The 13060-nt window shown below is 41.7% G+C and overlaps 1 protein-coding gene across 1 annotated transcript; it reads left to right on the forward strand.

Moving 5' to 3' along the window:
• Window positions 1-6719: 6719 nt before the first annotated feature.
• On the forward strand, window positions 6720-12791 carry lgi3 (leucine-rich repeat LGI family, member 3). Its single transcript, XM_026342286.1, has 9 exons — window positions 6720-7071; window positions 7894-7965; window positions 8582-8653; window positions 9816-9887; window positions 9997-10068; window positions 10327-10496; window positions 10579-10743; window positions 10833-10923; window positions 11187-12791. Exons 1-9 carry the CDS (start codon window positions 6848-6850, stop codon window positions 11914-11916), a joined length of 1668 nt encoding a protein of 555 aa, XP_026198071.1. The 5' UTR covers window positions 6720-6847; the 3' UTR covers window positions 11917-12791.
• The last annotated feature ends 269 nt before the right edge of the window (window positions 12792-13060 follow it).

Here is a 13060-nt window from a genome sequence, read left to right on the forward strand (position 1 = left end):
TACTATTCTGGATTTTCTTTATTTTAGTCAACTGCACACAGTACCTTGAATTGGCTGCCTTCAGGTCAATTATCCCATCTTGAAAATCTAAATAAAACTAAATATAAGCATATCATCTGCAAACTGTTTAACCACTGTGAAATTCAGTAACATGTTTCCTTTGTGGCTTGTTGGATGAACTGCTCCTGTTTACCAGAGATGGTGTGATTTATTCCCCTTTAAGATCATCGTCTCCAGGTCTAGGGAAAAGCCTGAGCCTCTCTATTAATCTTCACCATGTGTTTCGTGTCAGGTAGGACAGATAACCTGCCCTTCAACTTTCTGCCACCCTACCGAGGAGACATGTCAATCAGATCGTTTCTCAGCTTCACTCAGGAGAGGTTGTCTCGGGAGGCTGATGCTGGTGTTATTGTGTGTGTCTGAGTATTTGAACCTCCTGGAAACAACAAGTGGTGACATCAGCCTGCTGTTGTGCACCTCCATCTCCTCACAAATGAACTGATTATTTATGGGTAAGAGGGAGGAGACATTATTGGAGAGGAGCTGTGGATGTACATAAAGACACAGTGTGAAGGGGGTTAAAGCAGTACAAGACTAGAACTTGTGAATATCATATTGGCCGGTGTCCATGTGCAAGGTGAAGGAGACATGTCTCTTGTCTTGGCATTCCTCTCTGTGCTGAGTGCATAAAAAGTAGACCTCAGACAGTTCAGACATTAACTACGTGGGCTACCGCAGCAGACAGGCTTAGCTCCAGTGCACCATGCATTGTTTTTTTCAAAACAGAGGAGGAATTTTAATTTTCTGTTGTTTGCGCACTTTGACAGATTCCACACCCTCGTTAACTGTGGTTAAAATGATGACCAGATGTTATGTGACTAAATGCGGCCACTGTGGCTTTGGGTGTAGTTCACTCTTGAGGACATATTTTTATCAGAACAAAATATGTAATACTTTCAAGGATGTAAATAAAATGTGAGTGGATGTCAGAGTGTTGGTAGTGAACCCTCTGTTAACTCCCTGAAGTAGAAGTGACAGGCAGTCCATGTCCTCGTCTCAACTGTGCTCTTTTGGTTATTGATGTTTCTAGCTCCACAGAGGAGTCCACAGAGGGCTCGGGGATCTGTCTATATGACAGCTCCCCAGTGCCCTGGTTTCCCTGTGGGACAGACATGACAGAAGGGGCGAGCCTGGGGCATGGCCTGTCACTCACTGCATGTCTCACTATTGTCTTTGAGTCACTGCCCCTTTCCTTCTTTCCTCCACATCACAAAACCCATAAGCAACTAAGTTTGTTGGGAAGCGTGTGTTCACCACACCATCAGCATTATGCTTTAAATTACAACATGTACACCACTGCTTTTGAAACAGTGGAATACTTTAATGAGTATGAAATTAGAGTTTTAAAAAAATATCAAGTATGGTGTAAACTATAAAAAACTGTAATCAGGGCAAATCACTCCACGTTAAGCATGGAGGCTCGCAGTTACAGTATGCTATTGTTCACTCATTTTCACTGTAATTATAGAGCTTGAATATGGGTAAATCAAACAGTGGTTACAATGGTTATAGTTTTTCAGAGGAAGTATAAGGTATCCAGGCTGCGAAGCTATGCTAATACCAGCATGCCAACACACTCAGCATGCAGATATAATGTTTATACCATGAACACACAGTTCAGCTGAGGCTGATTTACATGATTGAAATGACTTTTGTCTGGTTTTTGGTCATAAAAAACACACATCCTTGTCAAACGAGTCACTAAATGTAATGGTCATCCATCAAATGGTTACACAGCCACCTACACACACTTCAATGTTACTTTATTACTTACAGTGCCAGTTATTTTAGACCTACCAATTTGTTACCCCCTTATGCACTGTACTTCTGTGATTGGTATTTCATTGGTACCCCACATGGAAAGAACTGTCTACAGCATAGTTTGCTAAATAAAGCCTGTTAAAGTGTAACAGACATGACTGGAAAAGTCTAAGGCAAACATTTCTGTACTTCCTTGTAGCACAAAATACATTTATGGCATGACTCGCAGAGTATTTATGGTGTCTGTAGGCATGGGTGTGGTCAGGTAAATGAGATGGGTGAGGATGTTTGTTTGGTGTTGAACTAGCAGTGCGGTGGAGAGGGGGTAGTGGTAGTGGTGTCTGCCTGACAAGGTGTGTGTTGGCGCCCATACAAAAACTGACGCCTACAGGCACGGCCCCGTCTTTCCCACCAGATCGACTTTCTTCAGCGCAGGAATGAGACACAGACACCTCCTCCAGGCTGAGACATATAATCTGGGCCTGTCAGGGCCTTTATCAAACAGGATCAACTGGTGCGCTCAGCCTTTCTCCATAGTCTCCACAGGCAGCAGAATACCTGCACACGCATTCCTTCGAAACATCCCTGTCCCGAGAGGCATATCACCTGTCTTTTATGGCAGCTTGGCGCAAGGGTGGGGGAAGAAGGTCTAGGGTACAGTTGCTTCCCTGCATTGTCCCGAATGAAAGCTAAGATAGCAGCGTGGCTTTTGGGTTGGAGGAATTTTCCTGCTCCCTTGAGTCTCAACATGTCAGAATTCTGATTATCAGAAAAATAAACACTTGTTTGATTCTTGATTGTTCTGTGACTGCAGTCAGTTTCCACCTTGACGATATGGCCTGTTGATTGTAAGAGATTTGTTTGGGGGAGGCATTCATAGCCTCTATAGGATAGCAGCCCACCTCAGGGAGCCCTCTGTGGCTCACTTGTTTCAGCTTGAAGTCCTGTTTCTGTTAGAGACCAGATAAGAGAGGGTATGAATCAAGGCAGCAGCGTCATTGCACACAGGACTCTAATCATATCACTTGCCCCTGAGCCATATGTCTTTGTACTCTCTTTAATTGAATTGAGCCTGGGATGAGATTGGCTGACATACCTTCCAGTGACTGTGCCGCACTTACAGAGCGGCGCGAGGGATAAGGGCAATTTGGGATGGTTGTTTTCTTGGCACAGTTAGATATGAAATTCAAAAGGTGTCCTACACTTTAGCACAGCTGTTTCATTTTAACAGGTCTCATTGCTGTTAAAAAGACTTGTCCCGAGGGCTTGACATTTATTGTCAAATATTAAAGAAATGGGAATTTCATTGGCATGTTTGCAACCTCCATGATTCCTTGTTAAAGACAGACTCATCAAACATGACAGAGTTGTGCTCAGCAAGGTTTGATGTGACAAACACCTTATTGAATTTCCTGGTTACATGTGAGTGTTCCTCCAGTGTCTCCTGACTCACCAGGGAGGACATCTGATGTCAACTTGTCCTCAGACAGCTGGGCAGCTGAATAACTGGCATCCACAGTATGAGCCAGTGGACTGGTGAAGGGGCTTAAGATAATGATTTAGTGCCTCATAATCACCTCCATGTCCACCTCTGTGATTTACTGTGCATAAAGAATTGCAGAGGAGTTGCAGACATATTGCTTTCATGTCTCCAACAGTACAATATCTACAGTATAGACACATTATAACGTGTGCGTACATGTCTGACTGAAATCTCTACACCTCAGTGAGTCCTGGTTAAAGCACACAGCCTCAGGCTGGGATTTTCCCTGAAAGAACTGAGGTGAAACATATTTCATCTTTTTTTTTTTTTTTCCACTTTGTTTTTTCTTGCTTCCTGTGCAACTCGAAGGCCCCACTGTGAAAACTAAACAGACATGGAAACAGACTGAGAGGTCTTTTCAGGCTCCTTGGTCCATAATCAGAATAGGATGTGGGTTTGAAACCCAAATGAAAAAAGTCAGCAACTGCAACATTGACGTAAACCTGTCCAAACAGCATTGAGGCAAGGCTGGCGGATGTAGAGGCAAAACGCTCTCATTTTAGAATACACATGTGCCAAACAGGAGAGGATAGAAGGAGGCTTTGAGAGGCTGGCAAAGGAACAGGAACAATTTGTGACGTTCGCTGACTATTTTTTGGCCAAATGTTCCTTCTAATGTTCAGCTCTGAGAGTGAGTGCTAACTTGGCTGAACTTTTCCTGTATTATAACTGATATAAAACTCAAGAGACGCAGCTGTTAATGCCGCTCAGTACCTGACTGAGAGCTGTGCTGTAGCTGCACTGACTACTCGTAGGAATGTATGATGTAAAAAGTGAGATTGGGTGGATTAATACTGAGTCAATATAATTATTTTGCTAGTTTAAATTAGCTTAAGAATATATTTAATTAATCCAATAATTGAAGTTCAACCCATTGTGGTAAAAAATAAGCTTCATGCACTCGTACACTTGAATGTTTTCGCCACACAAACAGCGAGCAAGTCCAGACCTGTTGGGTTTCCTGCCACAAGTTTCTTTACTGCAGTGTCCTATTTTTTCCACATAAAGTAATACCTGTTTTGTCCATGATTGCATGCAGTTATTAAACTGGAGGCTTTGAAGCAATTGAATATTGTTGTGAGTCTTACCTCCGTGGGTTAAAACTACAGCTAACCTTAGCCATTCTTTGTGAGGCTTTGTTTGAATTTAGCGATTTGTTAGTTGGAAACTAGTTAGCAATCTGTACATTAATAAATCCATTTTATTTTTAATTGAAGGCTGTTAAGTCCAGCTGAGGGGCTGCTATCTTCATATTTCACAAATCTGGTCTCACTCTTCACTTCTCATCTAGTTTCAGGCAAGAAAGTAATTAAATGTATTTCCTAACAAGTCAAACTATGTTTTAAGGGTTCAACCACTGTAAAATATAAAGCAGTTGTTGCTGAAGATGAGACCATGTTTGCTCCTTGTGACTACTGATTTGTTTCCCACAGCACATTTTCCAAAACAGCATTTTGAACTCAAACCTGTGATTTAGTAAGTCGACTTGTATAGAGAAAATTTAGTGGATTAATGGATGCATTTCAGATTCATCTTCCTCACGTGAGGCATGTTAGGCTTTCCAGCTGCTCTTTCATGCTCACTTGTCTGTGCCATGCAATTATACTGGTTCCCACCGGAGGTTTGGACTGGGTGGAGCTCGGCAAGGAGTAAGCTCAGGCATTAACTGCTTCTCACTGAGCATGACTTACATAAAGCCACAAATACAGTTAGAAGAAAAGGAAAAAAAAATAAGATGCACGCAATCGCACCAGAGCACAACATGAACAAAAGAAGGTAAATAAAATAGATAAGCACAAAGAGGTACCACCCATGATGTTGTCACACTCTGTGAAACTGTGTGCTACAGCCAGGATCCACAGATTTACAGACTAGACGCTTTTCTGTTCAAAAACACTTGAGCTTTTGGAACATCAAACTTTCCCTGGGCAAAGAAAACATCTGTGCTGCCAATGTGGGTTGGGCACAATGTGCAGAGACCTGGACAGACACTATGCTGCAGGGTTTCTCTGCTGACTCTGTGTGACAACAGACCCCTTGTGCAGGAAGCCTGGTAATGCCTGGCACTGAGGCTACAGCTCTGACAATGTACATTGAGCCACTGTCTGCAAGGCCCCATCCCATGCACTGATTTGATCTTATGGTCTGCAGCGCTCTCTGGTGTCATCAGTCAGTACTGAGAGTGAGTTGGCAGAAACGTTTCCATTCTGTATATCTGATTATGGGTATTTTGCTTCTTGGTTATTAGTGCATGAAAATCTATTCATAACAAAATCCTTTACTTGTTGTTACTGTCCACTGAACGCTGTGTACTGTTTTCACCTGATTCTGGGATGTCTAGTTAAACTTGTTAAAATAAGTGCACACAAGCAACCAAAGACATGTACCATATATATATATATATATATATATATATATATATATATATATATATATATATATATATATATATATATATATGTATAGTCATCTTCAAAACATCTTCAAAACATTAACCAGTTCCAGACAGTTTTAAAAATATTTGTGTTGATGGTTTTATTTGAATTCAATGTAAAAATATAAAGCAATGCAAACAATACAATTCCCAAGCAGATACATTAATTGACACACATTTAACAAAACATAATTAAATGATACATTAAATTATTACAAACAAAGATGTGATGGGCAGTTTTCACTTCCATTTGTTGACAAAAACAACCAAATGAAGAAATAGTCTTTAGTTTAATTGATGATTGATTTTAATTGTTTTTAATGTAATGTTTATGAAATGCACATTTGAAACGTGTAATACTACTGTGTGGTCTTAATACAGATTTTTATCAATACGCTGTTCTTAAATTTCTTTTCATTTTGTGTGGGTACCTTCTTGCTTTCAGATAATCACAGCACTGGTTGCTGTTTAGAAACTGCCAGAACATAAACACCCTCCCACACACGCAGCCACTGACACACTAATGTATGCACACACATTTTCCCTGATGTTTCCTTGTCTGCTCTCATGAATACAGCAGCTTGACACAACTTCACACCTGATAAGACGTCCACAGAGCATGCCGTCTCCTGCCAGTATGATCACTGATGTAACCCTTTCTTCCTTGCTGCTTTGGTTTTAAGGGTTTCTGCCTGTGCAGTAGTAAATAATTCATTGTCAGCGACACTGCCTACAGGTCCAAGTGTGGAGAGGGCAGTGTTGCTCGTCATTTCTGCAGTGTGCACGCTGGCAGCAGCTCCTGGCGGAGACAGACAGAGGCTGCACAGATCCAGGAAAGCTGCAGAGCTCTACACACCCACCGAGGATGCACAGGACTTTCTCTCCCTCCTCCCTCCGTTCCTATCTCTGTCACCCATCCCCTATTTCTCTCTCTCTCTCTCTCGTGCTGTCTCTGTGCTTAGCATTATCAGAACTGCTGGGGTTGTAGGCAAGCTGACAGTCGCGTCTCAACAAGCCACTTGAGGACAAACTTCAAGAAGCTCGCTCACATGGCTTCCCGCTCCTCCTGCCCAAGGATGCTGGAGCTTGGGCCGAGATGGATGATGTGCGTGTTGGTTCTGTGTCTGTGCCTGTGCCTGCCGAGGGAATCAAGTGCCAGGAGAGCCCCCAAGATCCCCCGCTGTCCTGCGACTTGCTCCTGCACCAAAGACAGTGCCTTCTGTGTGGACACCAAGGCTATCCCCAAGAGCTTCCCCCCTGGCATCATCTCTCTGTGAGTCCAAAAGTCATATCTGTGTCATGTTTCACTCACCAAATGCATCTTATCATACCCTGTTATGTCTCAACAGTATGCAGACTAGTACAGATGGCTTCATCACTGATGTCACCCTCCATTATGTAATGATGCATAAAATCTTGTCATATAGAAACACTGTAAGTTTCCTAATGATGCTATCATTGTGCAGCGTGTTTCTGCATTTGCAATGAGAGCCGCATAGCAGACAACATTACATATTAATAACATCAATAATAATAAGGTTTCTTTACTGTACAGTGCTGAACATAGTTTAGGGAGCCCAGCAGCACAATCCTGTCAAGCTCCAGGGAGGAATACTAACAATAGACTCCTCTTTGCAGGAGATCTGCTCCTATGAGAGGTTTAATCATGAAGACATACGTTCCACTACTGGAGTACATATAATGAAGTGAAGTGGAGCGCTTAACACTTGATGTGGGAAGGTTATGTTTTCTTGAGGTTACCAGGTGCTCCCATCATCTAATACTGACTCCTCACAGCTCAAGGATTCAATAGTGAGTTTAAACAGTTGAGGGATTTCAAAAGCACAGGCCAGTGGAGGTGTCCTCATTTTACAATAGAAAAAAAGTGAAGAAGAAAGTTATGTGACCTAGTTCTGAAGGATTTCGTCCTCTGTGGAAGAGTTAAGATGCAAGAGAATAAGGGCTTTTACAAATGACCTGGTCAATACTGACATTTTCCAATTTCTATCATAAACACATGGGGTAACACTGGCTAATCTGCATTCTCACATCAAGAAGACACGCTGATGATAACTGATGTCGTTTGTCTCAACAGGACGATGGTGAACGCAGCTTTTACTACAATCCCAGAGGGAGCTTTCTCGCACCTTCAACTGCTGCAGTTCCTGTGAGTGCTCGACCCACAACCAAGCATTAATAGTATAAAACGTCCTGATTCAGTGTTTCTCGCAAAAAAAGGTTGAGGGTGGGAACATTTAAAAATGTAATCACAACACTGTGTACCACAGGTACGTGTCCACACAGCTGATGCTGAAGCACATGCAGACGTCTTTTGTTTTGGCAGTGACAATAGACGAACTTCAGCCACTAGAAATGAATGGTTATTGAAAACAGTGGTGACATAGCAGTAATAAGAGTGAAGTGGCTCTGTATCAGTGTCATTGCCAATGACTGACTCCCTTCAGTTCTGCTGTGCCAGACAAAGGGCTATTTATCTCCTCAGATTGCATCTGAGGACATTGTGTGTGTGTGTGTGTGTGTGTGTGTGTGTGTGTGTGTGTGTGTGTGTGTGTGTGTAGTTTTGTGTTTGTGTACATTTCAAATTGTTCAGAACTTTAACCTTATAATTATATTTATATGCTGTGAAAGTTGTATAGGATTGAGGCTACAAATGTTTTTTATGATTATTTATTTATTAGAAAGCATCTGGAAATTGCTCATCAGTTGTCCAGATGTTTGCTCCTAGCTTTAGTAATTTAAACATTGTTGATCCTTTTCTACAGGCTCTTGAACTCCAACACATTCACCACAATTGCTGACGATGCGTTTGCTGGTCTGTCTCACCTTCAGTACCTGTAAGTATCTCACAATCACTTGTGTGCTGTGTTGTGGTGCACCTGACTTTATATTAAAATAATACTGGATTGACAGGAGAAAAAACTAACAACTATGTAACTTTTTAAAACAGAAATAATATATTGATTATATTTTACCATCTAATCAGCCCACATTAAGGCAACATTCTTGTACTATCATCATTTGAGATTGTTTTGTGTCATCTGTTGTTTACTAATCTGAATGATTATTACAATAACTCTAAGTAGGTTCATTTCTCCGTGAATAAAAGTAATCAGAGTTAAAGCAGCATTGTAATATTTCAGGATTGGTCTCTGCAGTATGTGAGAGACTGCCAAAGGTAGAACTGAGAATAAATCCTCCCACGACAGCAAGCGCGCTGCCTCTGTGGTGTGATAAAGCTGAATATGCTATTCTATGGATTGATGGGCTAGAAAGTAGTTAGCTGATGGCTTTAATTGTTGAGCTCTCAGTGGTGGCCATGCCTCAGGCTGTGCGTTGTGTGTGGCTCTGGCTGCAGACCAACCATTACACCTCTCTGCATCACAGCCACTACTGTCACTACCTGCTATGAATGTTAATGTAAAGTTGTGTTTTCATACCCAGCCAGCTCCAGAGAGTCTGCACATGCTGTATATGTCCGCAACTATCAATAGACCAAAACAGAGACAGGACAGGATCAAATGACGCTGACAGAGATGCTCGCTGCACTCTATGTCTCCTTTCTATCCCACTAATCACAGTCATGATACGAGCTTTTCTCATTAGACACCATCTAATGTTCTCTGTTCTTTTCTGTGAGTACGTTGATTTTATTAGTGTCCATCAAATATAAATCAAAATCACGAAATGAGAAACAACCACATAAATAACATAAAGAGGATGTACCTGGAGGATTTATCTCCTTGTGTACCTATGTTTTCAGAACCCATGTATGATTGTCACATCCTCATTTGCTGTCAACTCAGACGTCCTAAAAATAGACATCATTACCTTTTGATCATAAATCCACCCGAAGCAGACTCTGCTATTACTAAAACAATGGTTGTTTATTTGTATCCGGCACAAACAACACCTGCTCCTCTCCAAACAAGCGTGACATTTAATCTTACTTGGTTTATCATCACTGTGTGATATATGACTGGTTTGTTCTCGACTCAGGTTCATTGAGAATAATGACATCCAGGCTCTATCAAAGTATACCTTCAGAGGACTCAAATCACTGACTCATCTGTAAGTATTTTATAGAGCTACCGAGATGAAGACGGTTCCTTTAGCAATTACAGACGATACAAGCAAGCTGTAATCATAACTATCTCTCTTTATGGATTTTTTCTTTCAGATCTCTCTCAAACAATAACCTGCAGCAGCTGCCGAGAGATCTCTTCAAACATCTGGACATCCTCACAGACTTGTAAGTGCACCTTCACTGAGATCAAAACAGTGTCTTGACATCCAGAGAGCTTTGACCTCTCAGTCTGACACCACAAAACACTGGTTTCTCAGGCTTTCCCAAACAACTTGGCTCCAACATGTGGCCTCTATCTCAAACCACACACTTCTCTTCCCTGTTTTTTTATTCTGTCCATACTGAAGAAGGTTTAGTGGATTTATGTTTGAGCATTTGACGTTTGGCCTGACATATTTTTTCTACTTCTTACCTGCCACTCAGAGACCTGCGTGGGAACTCTTTCCGCTGTGACTGTAAAATCAAATGGCTGGTAGACTGGATGGAGAAGACTAACACCTCTGTTCCCACCATCTACTGTGCAAGCCCCTTTGAATTCCAGGGACGCAGAATCCACGATCTTGCGCCACGAGACTTCAACTGCATTAGTGCAGGTTTCACCTTAAGCCTCGTCCTCTTTTGAACACTTTGTAATACTTAATGCCACTCTGTAACTTCTTGTTTGCCTTCTTATAGATTTTGCTGTTTATGAAACGTTCCCTTTCCACTCCGTGTCAGTGGAGTCCTACGTATTCAATGGAGACCAGTTTGTTGCGTTTGCTCAGCCTGATTCAGGGTTCTGCACCTTGTATGTATGGGACCATGTGGAGATGGTCTTCAGGAGGTTTCACAACATTACTTGTAAGATGCAGTCTGAAAAAGCATAGAAATTGTACAATGCTTTGTTTAAAAAAAAAACAAAAACCTTATGCTTTTTATCTTTCCTGCAGCTCGCTCTGCTGTTTACTGCAAACCAGTGGTGATAAACAACACACTTTACATGGTTGTGGCTCAACTTTTTGGTGGATCTCATATTTACAAGTGAGACTTTATTGTTAACTTGATCTTGCATGCAGCTAACATCTTGTGGAACTTTCCACATGAAAAGGCCTCAAAGCAATAGATATTTGGGGAAATACAGTTGTTTGCCTTCTTGCTAAGATTTAGACAAAGAGATTGACATCACTTATATGTCTGTACGGTAAACTTGCAGCTGGAGTTTGTAAAACATTGCCTCATTTAATGCAATTGATTCTCTGTTGTTTTTGTCTTTATATACTATGACAACCTTTTCTTTATCACAGGTGGGAAGAAGACCCACAGCGCTTTGTAAAGATCCAAGACATAGACACCACTCGAGTGAGGAAGCCCAACTTCGTGGAGACCTTCCAACTGGATGGAGAGTGGTACTTTGTAGTGGCAGATAGCTCCAAGGCCGGCTCCACCAGCATTTATCGCTGGAACAGCAATGGCTTTTACTCCCATCAGTCTCTCCATCCCTGGCATCGGGACACCCATGTGGAGTTCCTTGATGTTGTGGGAAAGCCTCACCTCATCCTGTCCAGCGCCTCTCAGCCACCAGTGGTTTACCAGTGGAACCGAAGCCAGAAGCAGTTTACTTTCTACTCCCAAATCACAGAGCTGGCCGACGTGCAGATGGTAAAGCACTTTTGGGTGAGGAAAGTTCTTTACCTTTGCCTCACGCGTTTCATTGGTGACTCCAAGATTCTCCGCTGGGAAGGGCAGCGTTTTGTGGAGATCCAGACTCTTCCCTCTAGGGGCTCAATGGCGGTGTATCCTTTCACAGTGGGCCTCCGCCAGTACCTCATTCTCGGAAGTGATTTCTCCTTCTCCAGGGTGTACCTGTGGGACGATCTCACTCAGCGCTTTCAGCCCTTCCAGGAGCTCAACATGAGAGCCCCGAGAGCGTTCAGTTTGGTATCCGTCGACAACAAGGACATTCTGCTGGCGGCCAGCTTCAAAGGAAACACCTTGGCCTACCAGCACCTGGTGGTGGATCTCAGTGCCAAGTAGACATGTCAAAGAGAGGGGAGGTTTCTCTGAGCATTTATCTGTGCGTGCCAAATAAACAGGACTGCAAAATGTTAAGCCATGTAACTAGGTCTGCAGCTCATCCTGATGTTTTAACCAAGGTAACTGACGAAATGATTAATCTATTTTTATGCACTGTCCCTTAACATCTGAATGAAATCATGTGATAATATACAGTACAGCATTAGTAACATGCCAACATGAGCGTCACATCATAGTTGCATCACTGTTTCTGTTCTGCCAAAAGAAAATATTTCTCAGCCAATTATTTTTTGAAGGTATTATACTGTATATTGTACTTTACTAAAAATGACGTGCATGTGCATCTACTGCATTGTTCACTGGATGAGGTTTTGTAAGGTAAACAGTGTAGTTCATCTGAATGGCATTGTGCATGACACTGTATAAAAACTATAATTGTGTAAAATGAGCAATACTTGCAATTGCAATACTTTCAATCCTTCATTATGTTTGTCTTTAAATGTGAGATACCTTTGAAATTGTTTTGGATGTTGGATATTCCTGCAATAACACCATGCGATCAGAGCTGTCCTGAGGCATGAGCAAACTCAATGAAGGCCCCAAAATGTATTCATATTGTGCACCTTCTTGTAGTGCGTTATTACTAGTTATTAAGGCATATTTCTGGATTTTATTTAGTTTATTATAGTGCCAAATTCCAAATGCCGCCATGATTCAAGACAGTGAGGATTTTTGGGGGAATGTACATTAAAGTTATAATAAAAAATAACGATCTAATCCTATTCTATATTTGTAATGCATAGTCCCATACTGTATTTAATTGTTGTTGTATAGATTTGCACATGGAATGGTGGATGGGGAGGGAGTATAAATAAATCCTGCATATGACTCCATGGTCCTGTTATTTGTTGTTACAAAGCAATATGTTATGATTTGTCCTACAAAGTGTGTGCATTTGATGATAAATCCGAATATTGTCTGTGACGGACTCCGAGTTGTAGACTATATATTTACATGTAAAGCACCATTGTAACAAGAGAAATGGGCAGAAAGTCACATTTTATTATTTTATTACTACATGTTAGGAGGACACAGCGTGTCTAGCTTGGATGCGCATAAAGGACGCAAACTCGGTGTTCGTGAG

This window comes from Anabas testudineus, chromosome 9, assembly GCF_900324465.2.
Source record: "Anabas testudineus chromosome 9, fAnaTes1.2, whole genome shotgun sequence".
NCBI classification, from domain to species: Eukaryota; Metazoa; Chordata; class Actinopteri; order Anabantiformes; family Anabantidae; genus Anabas; species Anabas testudineus.